Source organism: Trachurus trachurus, assembly GCF_905171665.1.
Source record: "Trachurus trachurus genome assembly, chromosome: 2".
Classification (NCBI taxonomy): Eukaryota; Metazoa; Chordata; class Actinopteri; order Carangiformes; family Carangidae; genus Trachurus; species Trachurus trachurus.
In genome coordinates, this window is record NC_139914.1 from 14,548,706 (window position 1) to 14,569,521 (window position 20,816).

At 41.7% G+C, this 20,816-nt stretch overlaps 2 protein-coding genes across 4 annotated transcripts; one reads left to right on the plus strand and one right to left on the minus strand.

The window, feature by feature from the left end:
• The first annotated feature begins 548 nt into the window (after positions 1–548).
• On the plus strand, positions 549–8,627 carry ddrgk1 (DDRGK domain containing 1). The gene is made up of 7 exons (XM_083989244.1): positions 549–755; positions 2,169–2,336; positions 3,546–3,676; positions 5,008–5,232; positions 6,222–6,260; positions 6,346–6,451; positions 8,331–8,627. Exons 1-7 carry the CDS (start codon positions 668–670, stop codon positions 8,489–8,491), a joined length of 918 nt encoding a protein of 305 aa, XP_083845370.1. The 5' UTR covers positions 549–667; the 3' UTR covers positions 8,492–8,627.
• Positions 8,628–9,813: 1,186 nt separating this feature from the next.
• Positions 9,814–20,043, minus strand: cars2 (cysteinyl-tRNA synthetase 2, mitochondrial). 3 transcript variants are annotated; one of them, XM_083989016.1, is made up of 15 exons: positions 19,797–20,043; positions 18,758–18,808; positions 18,554–18,671; positions 18,396–18,467; positions 17,637–17,742; positions 17,074–17,154; positions 16,827–16,956; positions 15,682–15,815; positions 14,268–14,335; positions 14,099–14,165; positions 13,244–13,382; positions 12,411–12,534; positions 12,217–12,315; positions 11,002–11,205; positions 9,814–10,205 (listed from the first exon to the last, which is right to left on the minus strand). In XM_083989016.1, the coding sequence occupies exons 1-15, from the start codon at positions 20,036–20,038 to the stop codon at positions 10,116–10,118; spliced, it is 1,725 nt and encodes a 574-aa protein (XP_083845142.1). In that variant the 5' UTR covers positions 20,039–20,043; the 3' UTR covers positions 9,814–10,115. The 3 variants fall into 3 exon arrangements, with proteins under 3 accessions (XP_083845142.1, XP_083845141.1, XP_083845143.1); XM_083989015.1 differs by having other exon boundaries at positions 11,002–11,208; XM_083989017.1 differs by lacking the exon at positions 11,002–11,205.
• Positions 20,044–20,816: the final 773 nt, after the last annotated feature.

The following is a 20,816-nucleotide window of genomic DNA, read 5'->3' on the forward strand; positions in this document are numbered from 1 at the left end:
ATAATGAGAAATGTTTACCAGCCCATCAGTTTTATTCAGAATAGGCTACCCTATTTAAGCTTGTCTGCCACTTTATGTAGCTTCTTTATTTATCTAATTTCATTATATTATCTTTTATTATTAGCCTATATTATTTTTGTTTATTACGATTTTGTGTCTCTTTTTTCATATTATGCGATTTGGAAATGTCTGATTGTTTGTAGGCTATTTATTATGTAGCCTACCTACTATTATATTCATTCATTCATTCACTTCTTTATTTCAGACCCAAGGGGATCCATATCGCCATAAAAGCACAATAAAATAATAAAAGAAAGACAGAATAAAAGGAAAATAGGAAAAGGGAAAAAAAAAACACAAAATACAAGTATACTTTTGGTTATTGTTGAAGATACCGGAAAGATACCGGGAAAATAAAGATTGAAAAAAAAAACGACCTATTTGACCGTAAATGTATTTCTGCGTGACTCCCGCCCAGTAGGTGGCGGGAACGCGCCCGTTAGCTTTGCCAACCGGAAATGAACACCAAGCAGGAAGAAGTAGAATAAAAAGAAAATGGCGGCCTCCTGTCTGTCATAATGGTTTGGAGATAGAAACAGTAGACGCTTGTATATAAAAAAGGATAATAATAGTAAATATTAAGTAATAAAGTAGGTTCCTATCCAACATGGACGTGGCCTTGTATCTGGCCGCTGCGGCGCTGCTCATCGTCCTCATCGCGTTCGTGTTGAAAATCCGGAAGAAAACAGAGGAGGGTGAGCTAAGCTAAGCTAAGCTAAGCTAAGCTAATGTTTATGTTTACAGAGCTAATGTGTGTCGTGTTTATCTGTCTGCTTCTTTTACTCTGAGTTAACGCGACTCATGAACATTGAGACGCGGGTTATGAGTCGGATATGAGATACTTTTAATGTCAGTGAATGACGCAAACGGCGACGGTTAAAGCTGACGCAGCACAACTCTGGCTACGTCACCTTTCACCTGTTGCCATAGCTACACATCTGGAACTTTTCTCCAGATGTTTTCAAGGCACCAAAATGAATAACATTGCATTTTTCTTCAATTGTTACTTAGTTAAAATTCAGCTATAAAGTCATACTATCCTGTACTTTACAATATTGCACTGTATTATGTTTTGGGCGATTCCACCAAAAGAGTGCCATTTCTGTCCCCAGCATATTAAATGTATAAAAACATGTAATAATATAATATAAATTGCATTTAATTAATAAACAAAGCACCATACACATGAATCACTGTAGAAATTAAAGATATATAATTTTTAATTACTATAAAAAGGCTTTCAAAGCACTGAAACAGCCTTTGTTGCCTGTCCCCAGAGCCAAACGCTATAGTTTACCACAATGCATAATGAATAAAATCCTTCTAAAATCTTTTTTTTTTTTTGTATATTAGTGTGACTTTATATTATATCAACACTTATATAACATTTTTTTAATTAAAACTTAATTATATTTTGGTTAAAATTCACATTTTAGTCCCGTCCCCAGGTTTTCACTCATTGCTGTTACCCGGACACATTCTACACTCTAAAAGTTTTGGAACATTCCACCAGTGACATGTTCTGCTGGAAGTGACATCATTTGGGTCTTCTGAAAGTCATGGGAAGACCAAAATAAAATTTTGTAATTTATTTTTCCTGAAATTGAATGATATTGTAGCTATGTCAGGGTCCGTCACTCTTAAAACTCATTCCTGTTACCTAAATTATCTCTAGACAGTGTTTGTTGATATCAAAAGTAAAATATTCAGTTAAATCCTAAGAATGTGCTCTGTGTGCTCAAGCTATTAGTATAGATGCTATTTGGCTAGATTTCACACAATTGCTGATTTTATGCTAAAAACTCATTGCTGTTACTCAGTCTTCAAAAATGCAATGATAAAAGCAGCAATAAATTAAATAAAGTAGCCTGAGATTGACCACTACTCATTTTGAATGAGTAAATGTGTATATTAAAAAATTCTATACTGAAATGGAATGAAAACTTAAGTTTAATTTTTAAGAGTTGCAATGAGCAAATGGCACTCTTTTGGCGGAATGACCCTTTTAATACTTTCTTTCTCCGTCTTATTCTGAAGTATTTGCAGTCTTAATGTTATGGTAGGAGCTACTAAGTAGATATCTGACCTCAGATGTGTTGTGTGCTCAGCTGACCAGGAGCAGGGGCGGGATGTGGTCCGGGCGGCGGGGCCCCCCCCCCAGGCAGCGGAGGACCGAGGGGCCGGGATGCCCCGCAGGAGGAGGAACATGGCGGCGGTGATGGCCAACAGGCGACCGCAGAGAGAGGCAGCGGGGGCAACGGGGGCAGCAGGACGTGGTAAAACACTGACACCTCATGTTCCACATCCAGAAAAATCAGGAAGAGCAGACTGAAAGTTAAGGGGGAATTTAAGTTTAATAGTTTAGCTCCTCTTGTGGGTTTAAAGGGATAGTTCAACATTTTGGCAAATTGGCCCATCACCATAATCCCTATAGTCATAGCAGTAGGTTCGTTACCTTTAATTGTCGGTGCAAGCTGTTTTTAGAACGGCGGAGCAGAGCCGTGAGCTGCTCAGAGCTACGCTACGGAGGCTCATTATGGGATTTCTTGGTTTCCCTCATCAAACTCATCAAATACACAATCCAACAACTCCACAACGCTCTGGTGGACAAGTTGTGACCTGCACATTCACCACGCTATGAGATAATAACACAACGTTACCACACAGAGTTGTTTTAGAGGGAAATACAGAGACTGATGATGAAAAACTGTCCCTGAAGGCAACGTGCATCAGTGGTTTTGCATGAATTTCCCTCTAAAACAACTCTGTGTGGTAACGTTGTGTTATTATCTCATAGCGTGGTGAATGTGCAGGTCACAACTTGTCCACCAGAGCGTTGTGGAGTTGTTGGATTGTGTATTTGATGAGTTTGATGAGGGAAACCAAGAAATCCCATAATGAGCCTCCGTAGCGTAGCTCTGAGCAGCTCACGGCTCTGCTCCGCCGTTCTAAAAACAGCTTGCACCGACAATTAAAGGTAACGAACCTACTGCTATGACTATAGGGATTATAGCAATGGGCCAGTTCGCCAAAGTGTTGGACTATCCCTTTAACGTTCAAAGTAAAATTTAAAAAACACAGGTTCTGGTTTGTAATTGTGAAAATGCAGGAAAGGAAACCACAAAACCTGGACTTTCCAAATCTGGTCTGGACTATTCCAAGAAGGATTTAGAGTCTTGAAAAGCACAGTTTCTGCTTTCTAAAACCTTTATTCTGTTCATGAAAATCATAAATTGACATTACACCACATTTTTCTGAAACAAGACCACAATAAACCAGGTCTTGATCACAAATGACAAAGATGTAGACTTTTCAAATCTGGGTTACTTTATCCCAGAAGGGATTTAGACTTTAATGTGGTCTAGATGCAGAAAAAACAATTAAATATAAACTTTCCCCTTAACTCCCAAACTGAAAGCTCTTACTAGTGAGCTACCTTTAGCCTTATACTGTATGTGATGCTGGGTGTGTGCTGTTGATTTCAGAGGAGGAACGAGAACGAGAGGAGGAGGAGGATGAAGAGCAGGAGCAGAACTTCCTGCCGACGGGGGCCAAGGTCGGAGCGAAGAAGCAGAAGAAGCTGGAGGAGAAACAGGCCAAGAAAGCCCAGAGAGAGGTGAGCAGAGAGAGGCCCAGCATGCAGCCTCGCTTTCAACACTTTTCTCCCATGATCAATCAATCAATCAGGCTTTATTTGTCTTATACTCACTCATTTGCAGTGGGGAAAACACTAGATAAAATGAAATAAGATAAATAAAATTGAGAAGAGGAGAAAGACACTAGATAAAATGAAGTAAAATAGATAGAATGAGAAGACGAGAAAGACACTAGATAAAATGAAGTAAAATAGACAGGTGTAGTGGGATAAAATAGAAAGAAGAATGGATGAATTAAAATAGAATAAAAAAAGATAATAATAAATAGAAAATAAGATAAATTAAATTAAATGAATGTTTCAGAATAATAGAAATAGTACGAGTCAGTTAAAAGCAAGGCTAAAAAGGTAGGTCTTCAGTTTGCTTTTAACCCTCTATCGTAGCACTATGATGCCAGTGGGGAAAAAATGTTTGTAGTGTTTTTATGTCTCAAAATAGACTAAATAAACATAATCTAAAGAAATGTTTTATTATTATTTATTTTTGGAAGTTTTGGGGATGTTTTGCCTGTAGGCAACATTGTACCATTATGGTTCATCATCTACTGTGTTAGAAACACCAGTCTCTGTAGACTTTCACCTTCACTGGCCTCATCATCATCTTCTTCATCATCATCATAATAGCCTGATGTTTACTTTCCTGCATCCAAAATCACATTTATTAAGGATAAAAAACAAAATTATGATGAATGATATGTTTTTGAACATTATATTTACACCTAAACACACACTACCATAGTCTCATAATGTAATATTGATTCCATAATGGTCCACTGTCGCCTCAAGGCAACATTGCAATTTTCTATAATGGTACGTTGTTGCTTTGGGGCAACAGGTGCATTTTAACAAGTTTCCATTATTTAATAAGTAAATAAATTGCATGGAACTATTAAAAATTTAACTTTACTAATCTATTAGTGTAAATATATATTTTTCCAGATGAAAAAGGACCAGGAAGTTACTGTATGTTTTCAGACCGTTTTAGTGGAGCAAAATGGTAAACCTGTTTCCTTTGAAAAAGTCTGCAAAAAAGGGTTTCAGTGGCTTCTTGAAAGTCATGTGATAAATTAAAGCATTGTTTTAATCAAGTATTACAGCATTAAATGGGATGAATTGTGGAGATGTGACAGGCCAAAAAGTGGTATGTTACCTGAGGGCAACATGGTACCATAGAGGGTTAAAAATGTCCAGATTCTCTGCTCTCCTCAAGTCCTCAGGCAGTCGGCTCCATAGACGTGGGCTGTAGTGATAAAATGAGGCCTCACCATATGTTTTGTGTTTCTTTCTTCCAGGCGGAGATGGAGGAGCGGGAGGAGAGGAAGAGGATGCAGGAGCTCCGGGAGCAGGAGCGGCGGCAGGAGGACGAGAAGGAGCGAGCGATGGAGCAGAAACAGGAAGAGGAGGAGCGACGAGCCAAGGAGGAGCAGGAGAAACGCGAGGAGGACGAGTACCTGCGACTCAAGGCCTCCTTCGTCGTAGAAGACCAAGGAGAGGAGGAGCAGCTCAGCGAGGACCAGGTCTGATTGCTCCTCTACAGGTCGTATTTTAAAGGGATATGCAACATTTTTTTTTTCGTGTCTTGCCTCACTCCCGAGTCCATGACCAGCAGATAGACACCATCCTTTCCACTGTGCGTGCAGTAACAAGGGAGATAGAGCCGTATCGCCCGTAATTAGCTTAGCTCAAACACTGGAAGTGTATGGGTAGTGTTAGCCTGCCTCCTACCTGAGCTGAAATCAGCAGTCAGAAGCTGATTTCATTTTAGCTCTAAACTCTGTAAATATATCACTTTATCAACATTTCAAACATGTTTAGGTGAGAAAGTAGCCGTTTAGATCAGCAGTGTGTCGTTAATTTGTCTAAATACCAGCTGTTTACAGTTTTGTTCGGACGAATTCGGCGCTACTCAAGCTAGCCGTTGTGACCAACGCACTTCCTGTTACTTTCACAAAATAAAACACCCGTTGCCCTTTACATACAGAAAACCATGACGATAGAATTTGTGCTTTTACTTTGAAATAGGAAGCTAACCTACCCTCGATGTAGCTAGCTTGAACCAAAATAAAGCGTCTTTGCTTGAACCCTCCGTTTTGACCGATCTCGTCCCGTTAGCGACATTTGACCGCTCAAGATGCCTTACCGGAGAGTTTTGTCAGCTCTGAGACGAAGATCGGTCCGTTTAGAGTTGCTGAAGAGTTTCTCTGATGACTTTAGGTGGAGGCAGGCTAACACTACCCATACACTTCCAGTGTTTGAGCTAAGCTAATTAGCGACTTTAGGTGGAGGCAGGCTAACACTACCCATACACTTCCAGTGTTTGAGCTAAGCTAATTACGGTGATACGGCTCTATCTCCCTTGTTACTGCACGCACAGTGGAAAGGATGGTGTCTATCTGCTGGTCATGGACTCGGGAGTGAGGCAAGACACGAAAAAAAAAAAGTTGGTGTATCTCTTTAACAAACTGAAAGTCAAACTAAAACTAAATCATGTCTTTTTGACTCTTAGTCCCGTAACCTGCTGCAAGAATTCATCCAGTACATCGAGGTGAGGCAACACACACATGTAGATGTTGTTGGACCACATGACACCACCATCCTCTGACACGGTGTTCTGTCCTTTATGTTTCCAGACCTCTAAGGTGGTTCTCCTGGAAGATCTGGCCTCCCAGTTTGGGATGAGGACTCAGGATGCTATCTCCAGACTGCAGGACCTGCTAGCCGACGGCTCCCTCACAGGTCGGTGTTAGCATAGCTCGACGCTGCCGCCATCGCTGTCACGTCAGGGTATCTGCGGGGTGATAAATCAATTTTGGGAAAATCAAGACCTTTAAAAAGTATTAAAAAGTCTTTTCACAACATTATAAAGTCTTAAATTTTGAAGCTATTTTTTCTGAATTAGAGTTTGAGTCCTAAAAAACATTGTAAAAGTGTGTGAATTTATTCATTTGATTAAAAAACAAAGATGAACCGGTAGGCTACATGAAAAAGAAGATTGTTGTTTTTGTTTTTTGAGAGTGGAGCAATGTTTTTTTTCTTTTGATAAACTTTGCCTTTATTTATTATCCCAGCCTATTTTGAATACTGTTGTATCATAGTGATCTATAGTCTTTATCACAAACTAAAACTGTTAACTTAAGTGTCATTGATGTAAATGGTTACAGCTTGAAGCGGCGGTGAGGTGTTAGAAAATATTGAGAAGGTCTTGAAAAAGTCTTAAAAAGGTATTAAAATTAACTTCAAGCTTCCTGTATGTACTCTGCTATAGATCAACATACAACTGTAGGGAACTGTTGTAGCTCAGATGTCTGAGGTCAGACAACAATAGTCTGTTTTGTCTCATTGATGTGGCTTGTGACGTCTTTGTTGGTTTTGAAACAGGACTGCCTACAGATCATATACTGTAATAGAAATTCCTATTAACATGCCAGTTTCACCTTCAGCCCAGTTCAGAAGTCACCTGTTCCTCATGTTATGGAGCACTGGTGGATCAAAACGCAAAAAAAACCATGGAGACCACTGCAACATCTGCTTTATCCAACCAAAGTTCATTTAAGGATAACTCTAGATGGATTTTAAACATTGCAACATGCCTTAACACCGCATTTATCATATCATAAAGAAAGCTTGAAGGCGGATAGAGAGATTGGAGGTCTGGGTTGCAATAAGAGAAGTGATTCATCATTACTGCGAGTGCTACTGCTACTTCAGGTTTGCCAATTAACCTGGTGTGTAGCTACATGTGTGGGCTGTTGGGAGGAAGGTGGAGTATTCCACAGACAACCCACACAGGCAGAAAGAAATTTGTTGCCGCGTGTTACCGTTAAAGGGATAGTTCACCCTAGAATGATATTTCGCTCATTATCTACTCCCCCTCATGTTGACTAAGGGCTGGAAGAAGTTTCGGAGCCCACCGTCCCTTCTCTGAGTTACAGGGGGTCTTGGCGTAGCAGTGCATTTCAATGCAACGGTTGCAAAGGGACACCAGAGCTCTTCGTAAAAAAAACACACACAAAAAAACATCCAAATACCTCCATGATGCTCGTATGTAATGTCCGTCTTGTGCTGAAGCCCCAAATTGCGGAATTGTCCCGAAAAAAATTAAGTAAGTCTATATTCCAAGCATGTTTGTAGCATTAGCTCCCAGTGTTGTTGTCCGGTCTTCCGCTGCCAGCGCGCATGCGCAATGTTCGCACTGAGACTCGAGTCGGTCTCAGTGCTCTCATGTGCTCTTGCGCATGCGCGCTGGCAGCGGAAGACCGGACAACAACACTGGGAGCTAATGCTACAAACATGCTTGGAATATAGACTTATTTAATTTTTTTCGGGACAATTCCGCAATTTGGGGCTTCAGCACAAGACGGACATTACATACGAGCATCATGGAGGTATTTGGATGTTTTTTTGTGTGTGTTTTTTTTACGAAGAGCTCTGGTGTCCCTTTGCTACCGTGGCATTGAAATGCACTGCTACGCTAAGACCCCCTGTAACTCAGAGAAGGGACGGTGGGCTCCGAAACTTCTTCCAGCCCTTAGTCAACATGAGGGTGAGTAGATAATGAGCGAAATATCATTCTAGGGTGAACTATCCCTTTAACGCGTTGTGGTGTTTCCTCCAGGAGTGATCGACGACCGAGGGAAGTTCATCTCCATCACCCCGGAGGAGCTGGACTCGGTGGCCCAGTTCATCCGCCAGAGGGGCCGGGTCTCCATCACAGAACTGGCCCAGGCCAGCAACTCCCTCATCAACCTGACGCCCGAGACCCGCAGCACCGCCTGAGGGACCACCGACCCCCAGACCACAGCGATCTGACCCCAGATCAGTTCAGTACCTGCACTCAAACAGACAAAGACTTGTGTTTGTTAATGTAAACTCATTGGTTACACTGTGTGACGGCGATAAACAATGAACAGTTTGATCGAGTGTGCTCTTTTCCTGTCACATGACTTCCAGATTTACAGAGTGGATTTACTGGGCTCAGGTTGAGGTTGAGGGGACTCAATAGGGATGTACCGAATCCAGATTTTTGGGGTTCTGCTGAATCCACTGTTTAAGAATCGGCAAAATCCGAACCGAATACCAAATCCTACTCCCATCATCGGCCACTTCATAATTGCAGTCAACATTTTACAGTTATTCTGTATAACTGTATAAAACAACAGGAAATAACTTTCGCCACTATTTTGAACAGAACTCTCACACTCATTCAGGATACAGGCTTTAGTATTTTTTCTCATTCAAAATAAGAAAGAAAAAGACCAAAAAGTGAAATAATTTCCACAGAGCAGAGGGAATATATGCTTGTAAGTATTATTGCATGTGTTACTTATGCCATCTTTACATGTTTATGTAAAAATAACAGTGGTTTAAAATTACCGAGCGATAGCGATGCTAATTTCTGTTCTGTGATAACTGTGCTGAGTGTTTTGAACTTCGTCGTTCAGGGAGGGCAGAATATCATTCATAAACCATCCTGTAATCATCGTCTGAACATGATATGCACAGGGCAAGCTAAGGGTTCGGTTCAGCAGAAAACAATTGAAAAAACCCCCCAAAATACCGGTCAATCGGAAACTGAATCCTGGATTCGGTACATCCCTAGTCCAGGTTCTGCTCATTAATCCTGCACCCGTAGAATAACATTAGGACTGGGCCAAAAAAATCGATTTTTATATTAATCGCAATTTTTTTCTGGTGATTTTTAAAAATCGATTCTCATATGCGAATTTTTTTTTTGGGGACAACCAATCTTTATTGTACGATCATGTATTCTGTGCCATTACACTCGACAAAGTCAAACCGGCCTGTTGTGTTAGTTTGTTCACAGATATCTATGTGAACAAACCAACACAACAGACAAACTGATGTGATGTCGTGTATTGTGTTTTGTAAATATGACTTATGATGTATTGTCAAGTGTTTGGTTCAACCTGCTCTTGTTTAAGAAAAGAAAATCACAATAATTGAAATATAAAATCGCAATACTTGTTTAATCAGAATCGCAATTTAAATCGAATCGGGACCCAAAAATCGTTAGAGAATCGAATTGGCACAAAAGCGCATCGGCCCAGCCCTAAATAACATTACGTCAAGAAGGGGAAAAAAAGAACAGCTGAGTGAAGTTCAAATTACTTTTTAATTCATCCACAGATTAAATAAAACAAATAAATTCTCTGCATTAAGTTGAAGACGTGTCCTGCATCGTTCCGTAGTTGGCTGGTCCGTCCCTGCTGCTCCACACCTGTCCTCCTAAAGGGGGCGGGGTCAGGTGTTCCCTTATTAAATAATCAACATGTAATTTACAGGAAACATGAGTGATGGCTGAAGAGAGGCTCAACAGGCAGCTTCAGGATCATCTGGTCTGTTTTTATTTATAAAAGTCCAACTCAAGAGTCTCCAGGTTTCAGCTGAACGGGTCCTGGTCTTTGTCTTTGTTGTGGACCTTCTGTCCTTTCCCCTCGGTGATCTCCCACGTGGACGTCGCTCCTCGGTCCTGAGGAAAGACAAAGACATCGGTCCCAGTTCAGATAAGAATGTAACATTAGCATTAGCATCAGGGCCGTTGCTATGAGTTCTGGGCCCCCTTAAAGAATACTAAAGTGGGCCCCTCCCCCTAACTTTTCCTTTTTTTTTCTTAGACTACGTATGTATTATCGTTTATTATTTAGCCTTCTTTGTTTTGATGCTAATGCAGCATTACACTGCAAAAACTCAAGTATCTTAGCAAGAATATCTGTCTTATTTCTAGTCAAAATGTCATTTCTAGTCAAAACAAATCTCATTCTACTTCAAATAAGACTCATCATATTAAAAGCAGCTTGTTTTTAGACACTTTTTACTCCTTTCAAGCTGATTTTCACTTGAAATAAGTAGAAAAAATCTGATGGTGGAGCAAGTTTTTCTTCCTTATTACAAACACAAAAAACTTACTTTCACTGGCAGATTTTTCTATTTATTGTGAATTTAAGTGAAAAAGATCTAAAAACAAGTTAATTTTTAGGTGATGAGTCTTATTTTAAGTGGAAAGAGATTAGTTTTGACTAGAAATGAGACATTTTGACAAGAAATAAGACAAATATTCTTGGAAAGATGTAGAGTTTTTACAGTGTACTATGAGTATTAGTCAGGGTCTAAGCAGAATAAATCAGTCATATAAAGATTAGACTACTGGGGTTTTTTATGGCCCCACTGGGCGCTGGGCCCCTAGAGTTATCATCACCTTTCTCCCCTGTACAACGGCCCTGTTAGCATTAAGCTGCTACATTTAGACTGGATGGTGATGGTGGCACCTTGATGAGGACGCCCAGGGGGGCCAGGTCTCTCCTGAGGGAGTCGCAGGCTTTGAGGAGGAGGTCTCGGTCGGCCTTCGAGCCGGGCGCGGCCGTCTGGTCCTTCAGGCGACCGAGGGCGAACGCTCGGACCTCGGCTCTGAAGTGGGTCAGCTGCTCCACCACAGCCTGCAGACCCAGACCGCCACCGCTCAGTGCATCAGCCTGCTGCAGCGGAGAGAGGAGGTGGGGTTAAGGTGCGTTACAGTTAGGAAGTTGGAATGAAGAATGGAGCGTTGTCGGGTTAAAAACAAATGCAGATGTCAAAAAAAACTAGCTAAAACCTATTTTGATAACAACAAAATGCAATTTTTACACTTACAAACAGGTCGGAAAATGTCCAGGTATAAGTATTGAACAGTACTGAGTATATGGCCGACTGTAATGTGAAACAATTCCGAGAAAACGTGAGTAGTGGCCATCTTGCATTCTTACATGGGGGCTTAAGTCAGAATTCTGAGGAAAAAACATCTGAATTCTGAGATTAAAGTCAGAATTATCAGAAAAAAAGTCAAAACTCAATTTTTTTTCTCAGAATTCTGAGAAAAGTCAGAATTCTTAGTTTAAAGGGACAACGAGGAGTTTGTATTTGGTTATAAAAAAGTCTGATATTAATGTGGATGAATCTCCGTTACCACTTGTTAATGGTCCATTTTAGATAAATCTATGGTTTTGTCTCTATGGTTATTTTGTTATTATTAGTGGTGGTGGAAATGCTGGGCGAGCCGACCAGCGTTTCTTTACTTTCGGTTTCGTGGCGAGTCATGAGAATAACGCCGCCGAATCTCCGTTTATGGTGGGAACTACGACGGTATGTGATCGTCTTCCAACCTCTGACTTTAATTCTTGATGAATGAAAACATGAGTCTGTCTTGCACCGGTCAAAGAATTTCACGGTGCGGAGGCTCATAAATGTAGTGAGAAAACACTTCACTTTAACAAAACTCCTCGTTGTCCCTTTAAAGTCAAAATTCTGAGAAAAATAAAAATCTGAATTCTGACTATTTTCTCTCAGAATTTTGACTTTAAACTCAGAATTCTGACTTTTCCTACAGTGGCCGTAACCCTCCTCCGTAGAAACACACCATTAGTTTGGTCCTAGTAGATAATGTCAGGGTTTATGTTTATTAAAGACTCCCATTAGCTGCTGTCAGGTGAGGTTGATCCTCTTCCTACCTGACTGTGCAGCAGATCGACCCCGAACGCCTCCAGGACGTCGGTCAGGTATCTAACGACGGCTCCAAACACCGCGGGGCTGCGAGCTGCTCCGCTACTCTGAACGCACACACAGACACAAAAACAACATCAGCCTTGACCTTTGACCTTCAGAAAAGTTCAGTTTCGACCCAGTCGGGGACGGATGTTGTTACCATAGCAACAGGCTGCAGTTGGCAGTTGCCGTGGTAAACGAGGTTCATCAGAGCGGCGACGGCTCTCGGGGTGTCGAAGTCGTCCGCCAGCGCCGACAACACGCTGGACTTAGTCTCAGCCAACCTGCAGGAAACAGCTGCTGGTAAACATTACAGCACCAGGACAGAGTGGTGCATGTTCATGATGGGATGTTCATGTATGTGGAGAGCAGGGCATAAACCCTCTATGTGGTTGTTTAGGGCCACAGCCGTTAGGTGGGGGGCCACATGATCAGAAAGGTACCGGGGTTCATCAAGTCATTTAAACATCCTGAGGTCTGCACGTGCAGCTATGAGCTTTATATGTAATGTGAAGTCAATATTCAGCTTCTTTTATCTCACATTTGAGACATTTGGTGAAAATAGAACGGCAGAATGACAACGTTTATGCTCAAAAAACAATCTGACAAAATGTCATTTTAGACTTGTTTTCTACACGTATCTATTACTGTATTCATATCCTATTTCAAGCACCAGAACAGTTCATTCTCATGACTGAAGGAGTGTTTTCACAAGGGATTTGGTATTTTTCAAAAAGCAGACCTCAAATTTCCAGCATTTGGCCTAAATTATTTCTTTATACAGTGTTGTAGGACAAATTATTTACTTACAAAATATGTAAAAGTTTAGAAAATGGCCTTAAACCTCAGAGGGATAAACACGTCTGTATTCAGTTTTAACCAGTGATTTGGTCCACAAACAAAAAATCTTGTTTAGGGGGCCACCAACATCCTATAGGGCCGGCCCTGGACTGAGTGTTGCATGTTCATGATGGGATGTTCATGATGAGCTACCTGTCCCACAGAGCAGCTTCCTCTACCGGCGAGCACTGCAGCTGCCCCGTCATGTAGGCCTGAGCGGCGCGGATGAAGCTGCAGATGGTTCCCAGAGAGGAGCGAGCCTCGGCCATGCTGCTGTCGCTGTAGTCTATAGCTGAGGAGACCAGACCCACAATGCATCAGGAGACCAGACCCACAATGCATCAGGAGGAGACCAGACCCACAATGCATCAGCAGACATCGCATTACTAGACTAAATATTCATTATTCATTTGATTATTTTGTTAGAGAGGAGTAGGGTTGCAAAGGGGCGGAAAATTTCCAGTAAAAAAACTGTCCATGGGAAGTTAAACTGGGGAATTTATGGGAGTTAACTGGAAATTGGGGGTAATTTAAACAAACTGTATCATATCTAAACATAAATGCAAATCTTTTTTGTCACAGGCAGACATCCATGCAAAATAATACAATTAAAAACATTTCAACAGATTTATTTGTGAGTAGAACTTTATCAAGTTTTAATTCTTGTATGAACAATCAATTCTTTTACTGAACAACAAAAACATGATGAATGTTGAGTAAAATATTACTACCCCCCCCAAATAAAAAAAGTAAGCTGTGTGCTGTGTGCATGTGATTGAGGAATAGCCTAGATATTCACTTGCATTAAATCTGGTTGTTTTAGCAAAAGATTATGCAATATTTCCCCCAACTATATTTAAGTTCCCTGTTAAGAGCCAACCTTAATTTATTCCTGTTTATTCCCATATATTCCCCTTAATTCCCATGGAAAATTTCCAACTTTGAAAATTCCCGGAATTTCTTTTGCAACCCTAGAGAGGAGATTTATTTTCAAAGCTTGTTTCTCACCTGATCTGTATTTGGCCAAGAGACAGAACATCCTGAACTCGTTAGCGGAGTAAGACTGGAGGAAATCCTGAGGGACGACAAAGACAAACACAAACGTGACCTCATCACTCATGATGTCACAGTTGTGTCATGTCCGGCCGTGATGAGGTAAGCGACCGACCGACTGTACCTTGATGGTGATGTAGTTCTTCAGTGACTTTGACATTTTCTCTGTGCTGCCTTTCAGGTGTAAATGCCCTGAAAAACAACAACAAACCTGTTAGCGATAATGCTAAACAATTGATGCCCTTTTTAACTGCATTTTAGACATCAAGTCATGGATGGCAGTGGATTTCCTACAGCTCAACCAGGACAAAACAGATGTTTTAGTCATTGGTCCTGAAGGCCAGAGAGAGAAACTTTTACCAAAGTTACAGGATTTTAAACCCTCAAAATCAGTAAAAAATCTGGGCGTGATTTTTGACTCTGAGCTCTCTTTTATTCCACACATCAAAAACATAACAAAGATAGGTTTTACCATCTTAAGAATATAGCCAGAGTCCGCCCGTTTCTCTCTCAGGCCAGCACAGAGGTGCTGATGCATGCTTTTATCTCTTGTCGTTTAGATTATTGTAATGCCCTGCTCTCTGGTCTTCCTAAAAAGAGCATGTACAATTTACAATTATTACAGAACTCGGCCGCACGCGTGCTGACGAGGACCAGAGGGCGTCAGCATATTACACCTGTTTTAAAATCGCTGCATTGGCTCCCCGTGCGTTTCAGGATTGATTTTAAGGTTCTTTTACTAGTTTTTAAGTGTCTTAACGGTCTTGGGCCTTCTTATTTATCTGCATTACTTTTACCCTATCAACCCTCGCGGACCCTGAGGTCCTCCGGCGCTGGCCTTTTAACAATACCACAAGTTAGAACTAGAACACACGGGGAGGCGGCATTCAGTTATTATGGCCCCGACTGTGGAACAGCCTCCCGGAGAACCTCAGGGCCGCAGAGACTGTTGATGTTTTTAAAAAGAGGCTCAAGACCCATCTTTTTAATCAGGCTTTTAACTGACTCGTTTAACTTTTTATAATTTTTAAGCTCACCCCTGTTCTTACATTTTTTATTATTATTCTATTTTTATATTAATTTTTAGTTTAGTTTATCCTGTTTTATTATTTTATTGTTTTATTTCAATGTTTTATTTCAATATTTTAGTCATTATTTATGGTCTATTTTATACATTCTATTGTTTTATTCCTTCAGTTTGAGCTTCTATACCTTTTATCTTATTTTACGGTTTAGCCCCTCGATTTTCCAGTGTTTCCTCCTGGGGGCCTACCACACCGGGAGTTGTTTCTGGTCCACCGATGGGGGTGCTGTCCCGTGGACGGCCCTGGCCCGGATGGCTAGAGAGCTCTACACCTTGGTGTGGAGCCTCCTGTCCGCCTGGCCTGGGGCGGTCCCTGTGCCGGCCCCTGCAGTCATGGACCATGATTCCCCTCGGTGTGCACGGCCCCCAAAGGTAGCCCCTAGAATTATCATCACCTTTCTCCCCTATACAACGGCCCTGAGTGAGGCGGTTCCTTCCAGAATAAAAAACCTACCTGAGTGCAGGAAGTAGTTGGCCCACTGTCCAGACTGGTGATAGGCTTCGCTCTGAGCCACCTCGTTCTCGTGGTGGGGGAAGGCCAGGTCGATGCCTCCAGAGTGGATGTCCAGCTGACTGCCGAACACATGGCTGCAGACAGACACGCAACACAACAATACAACAACACCGCTGTAATACTTCAATAAGGATCGATGGCAGGGCCGTTGCTAGTTATTCTGGGCCCCCTGAAAGAATACTGAAGTGGGCCCCTCCCCCCTGACTTTTCCAGTTTGTTTTCTTAGACTACGTATGTATTATCATTTTTTTATTTAACCTACTTTGTTTTGATGCTAATGCAGCATTACTATGAGTATTAGTCAGAGTCTTATGCAGAATAAATCAGTCGTACAAAGATTAGACTACTGGGGTTTTTTATGGGCCCCACTGGGCGCTGGGCCCCTAGAACAATGGTTGTCAAGGTGGGGTCTGGGGACCCTAAGGGGTCCTTGAGAGGGTTCAAGGGGGTCCCCAACTTTTTCTTGAAATTTTACCACTTTTTTCTAAAAGTTTTTTGTTTTTTAATTATTATTTTTTTTACTTTACTTTTTTTTTTTTTTTTTTTTTAAATGTTACCACTTTTTCTACATTTTCTTTTTTACTTTTTGAGAAATTTTACACGTTTCTTCTAGAATTTTTAAAAAACTTTTTTGAGAAATTTGACCTTTTTTTGATAAGTTTCACCACTTTTTTCTAGAAAATGTTACAACTTTTTTGGAAAAAAATTGTAACATTTTTTTCCAGAAATTTCTCTACAATATTTGCAAAACTTCTGGCCCTAATTTGAACGTACAGTACATTGACTAAAAAAGTAATGTTCTTCAGTCTTAGAACAAATATTTGTGTATTTCTCATTTTTGCTTCAAAATTTTGTCCAATGGGGGTCCGTGGTCTAACTTGTGTCAGTTTAGGGTCCTTGGTGTGAAAAAGTTTGAGAACCACTGCCCTAGAATTATCATCACCTTTCTCCCCTATACAACGGCCCTGCATGTGGACGGGTGAAAGATTTTTTATTTAGCCTACTTTGTTTTGATGCTAATGCAGTCAGGGTCTTATGCAGAGTAAATAAAAGCCTCAGGGACAGGCTAACAACTGGACTCAGACCTGGCGACAGTGGAGCACTCGATGTGCCACCCAGGTCTTCCTCTGCCCCATGGAGACTCCCAGTACGGCTCCTCAGGTTTAGACCGCTTCCACAGAGCAAAGTCCCTCGGGTCCCGTTTGCTGGAACTACCTGGGGGGGGGGGGGGGGGGGGGGGGGGGGAGTTGTCATTTAGTGAGGCTAACGTAGCACACCTTAAAGGGATAGTTCACCCTAAAGGGTCTAGACCAGATGACACCTGCTACTGACCTGCTTCTGTCTGAGCGTCCACAGCTCCAACAAACCTCCCGTAGCGCCCCCCGATGGACCGGATGTCAAAGTAGACGTCACCTGTAACAGACCAGAGGACAGGTTGAGACTTAACCCTCTGTTCCCTTCCTTCCTTCCTTCCTTCCTCCCTTCCTCCCTTCCTTCTATCCACAATCCCTTTCCCCTTCCTTCCATTCTTCCTTCCTTCCTTTCACCCTTTCTTCTTTCCACAATCCTTTTTTCCTTCCTTCCCTTCCTTCCTTCCTTCCTTCCTTCCTTCCTTCCTTCCTTCCTTCTTCTTCCTTCCTTGAATGAATCGGTTCCCTCCCTCCATCTTTCTTTACTTCCTTCCTCCTTACTTCTTCCTTCCTTTTTGACCCAATTGACTCTGTTCCCTCCCTCCATCTATCTTTCTTTCCTTTTCCCCTTCCTTCTTTCCTCCCATCTTCTTTGTCCTTCCTTCCTTCCTTCCTTCCTTCCTTCTTTCCTTTCATCCTTCCTTCCTTTCCCCAGGAGGACAAACGTCCCCTATATCAGACTACTGTACCATCGTGACCCCTCACCGTCTTCTGTGTGGTAGGCGTGTCCGTTCCTGATGATGCCTTCGATGAAGGAGACGATGTGATGGACGTTCTCGGTGACTCTGAGGTAGGCAGCAGGAGGAACCACCTGAACACAACCACACAACATGAAGACCTGATCCAGACGAGTCCACAAGACACGACACACACTAAAAAATGTTGGGTTATCTCTGTAACCCAATTTCTGAGTTATTGGTGTTGAGTTAAAATTTTGGGTTATTTTTCCAGAGTGTAACCCATTTTCAGGGTTATAGGGCTATGAATTTAACCCAATTCCTGGGTTGTGTAAGTAATTGGGTTATTTTTCAGTGAGTAACCCATTTGTTGGGTTAAGGGTTGGGTAGTTCTGTGACTTAACTGGCCGGTTCATTTGAAAAGTGCTGTCCGCGCACTACAACATTGGGTTATTTTTAACCCAACTATTGGGTCGAGCAAGTGCTTTATACACAACCCAATAGTTGGGTTAAAAATAAGCCATCGTTGTAGTTAGCATAACCCAACTCTTGGGTTGAATATTCAAACCAAAAGTTGGGTCAAAAAAAGATTAACCCAACCTGTTGGGTTAAAATAACCCAAAAAAGGGGTTCGTCCTTATTTGAACCAGCAGTTGGGTTAAAATTGGGTTATTTTTTAACCCAACTGTTTTTAGTGTGCAGGTCCACAGAGTCTGGTGGAAACAAGACTGAGACTGAATAGAAGGAGTCTAGGGTAGCTACTACTTGAATAGTGACTTGTATAGACCTTTAAGGACAGCATGTCACTCTTGAATTCCTCCTCGTACAGTCTGGCGATCATGGTGGGGGACACATTCTCCTGCAGAGACACACAACACAGTGTTAGAAACAAAACTAATTAACCACATCAGCCCTGATCGATCCATCACCGATAAGCAGTCTCACCTCCCAGCCTCTCCTAATGATCTTATCATCGATGTCGGTGATCACCATGGCGTGGACGACCGTCACCCCGAACACCCGGGACAGGACCCTCTGCAGGATGTCAAACCTGACGTAGGAGCTGAGACAGGACACAGAGGTTACTGAGTCACACAGCTGTACAGATGTGGTGTTGTAGCTGTTATTATGGGATGTTTATGACGTTACCATGCATGACCCAGGTGGGCGTGGTCGTAGACGGTGGGGCCGCAGCTGTACCTAAAGGGACAACACATTAAAGGGATAGTATCATTTTTTTAAAGTGGGGTTGTATGATCTACAAATAGCCCCTAAGTACTTTAATTGCAGTAGAAGACTCTCTGCACTCCTCCCGTTAGCAACGCCAGCCCATAATAGCCCTGCCCAGAGATTAGGTCCAAATAAAAACAGTGTTTTTCCTGCACTTTGAAGGGCTGGAAAAAATTATATTATAGTGAACAACGGAACTGTGTATTTATTTTCAGGTAAAACCTCTTTAGGGCCGTGAAAATAGGCCGTTTCTTTGGGTCTGTTCACAACACTGTATGTTGTAAATCTCTGGGCAGGGCTATTATGGGCTGGCGTTGCTAACGGGAGGAGTGCAGAGAGTCTTCTACTGCAATTAAAGTACTTAGGGGCTATTTGTAGATCATACAACCACACTTTAAAAAAAAAATGCTACTATCCCTTTAACTTACAGGCTTTGTTAGTCTTAGGTTCAATATGTGCAAAAAAGTAAATGTTCTCAATTAACAACTACTAGTCCGGCCTTGGACTTGTACCAATTTTTAAAGTTTGGCCCACAGCGTATTTGAGTTTGACTCCCCTGGTCTAGAGATTAAAACTTTGTCTTGGACTTTCAACACTTCGGAGTGAATGATTGTGACAGTGGCATTAAACATTACAGTCTTGTTCAGTCACACTAAACACTAAACTCTCGTGTGGCAGTGGATGGTATTTGTCACATATTTTGTATTTCGATGGCGTCCACCCAGTAAAATAAATCCCCACTACACCACTGCTATACTCATAGTAATGCTGCATTAGCACCAAAACAAAAGAAAATGATAAAACATACGTGGTCTAAGAAAGAAGGGGGAAAGTCAGGGGGGAGGGGCCCACTTTAGTATTCTTTAAGGGGGCCCAGAATTCCTAGCAACGGCCCTGGTTAGTGCTTATTACACCTGCATGAAAGGGACATTACACTGTATTTATTCTTCCTTCCTACCATGTGGCCACTCCGTCTCTAGCCAGGACCAGCGGCTCTTTCTTCTTGGTCAGGCTGTTGAAGGTCTTCACCCCGGTGTCGAACCCGCTGGGTCTGGTCCAGGTCCAGGTCTGATTCCCTGAGGCTGAGACCCCGCAGCAGGACGTGCGTGACCCGGCTGCTTGGACTATCAAGCGGACGAGCCGCGCTGTGTTTAGAAGCTGAGCCCTGCAGGCCACCGTCCTCACCGCGCTTCTCCACATCCCGACCCTCTTCTGCTGCAGATCCCCTCTCCTCTGGAACCAAAACAGCTGAATGTTAAATAAACTCCGCTGTCTGTCCTCTAAAGACGGTTTATAAACCAAGACCTTCCATGAGGAGTCAGCTGCTTCCTGTATGATGTCACGTGGGTTTCTGCGCGGCCACGCCCCTTTAGGGAGACCAGAGACAGCCTGGAGTGTTTTTTTTTTTGTTTTTTTTTAATTGACGTGAGATAAGCATAACAGAGTTATCTAATAGCATATGTTGACATTATGCATTATACAAAGAGATAGAGGTGGACAAAGCAGACAGGGGGAGAATGAGAAAAGGAAACAAAAATGACAATGACAGTACAAATAATGACATTAAAAATAAGAAAAAAAAATAAAACATTGCCAGATTTGGAGGAATCCATTTACCTAGTAAATTGATTTTTATTTTTTATTTTAGAAACTTTATTAAGTCAGCATGGTGCAATACAATTCAATACACCAACAGAACATCGCCAGGGGTTTCAATACAGACAATACAATGCAGAGACAAGCTTTCATATAAAAACATTGTAAAGTGTACATCAATTCAAAGTTTTTATAGCTTTCATGTTGTTGGATTTTTTAATAGACTTAATGTATTGTTTGGCTTCATTTTCAAAAATAAGAAAAAGTGTTTTTTGATTAGTATAACGACATTTATGAATGTGCCATTTGGCTAATTGTATAATAAGATTGATGATATAGTATTGTTTTTCTTTAGAAAATGGATTGTCAGTGAAGCCAGCTG

What these genes read in the sequence shown, in the direction of transcription:
- cars2 (XM_083989015.1), bottom strand. Translation starts at nt 20,038, where the DNA reads ATGTGGAGAAGCGCGGTGAGGACGGTGGCCTGCAGGGCTCAGCTTCTA. An exon ending in AGAGACGGAGTGGCCACATG is followed by an intron (nt 18,809 to 19,796) that starts GTAGGAAGGAAG and finishes TTGTCCCTTTAG; the next exon opens with GTACAGCTGCGGCCCCACCG. An exon ending in AGAACTACATCACCATCAAG is followed by an intron (nt 14,166 to 14,267) that starts GTACAGTCGGTC and finishes GTCGTCCCTCAG; the next exon opens with GATTTCCTCCAGTCTTACTC.
- ddrgk1 (XM_083989244.1), top strand. Translation starts at nt 668, where the DNA reads ATGGACGTGGCCTTGTATCTGGCCGCTGCGGCGCTGCTCATCGTCCTC. An exon ending in CCAAGAAAGCCCAGAGAGAG is followed by an intron (nt 3,677 to 5,007) that starts GTGAGCAGAGAG and finishes TCTTTCTTCCAG; the next exon opens with GCGGAGATGGAGGAGCGGGA. An exon ending in AGCAGCTCAGCGAGGACCAG is followed by an intron (nt 5,233 to 6,221) that starts GTCTGATTGCTC and finishes TTTGACTCTTAG; the next exon opens with TCCCGTAACCTGCTGCAAGA.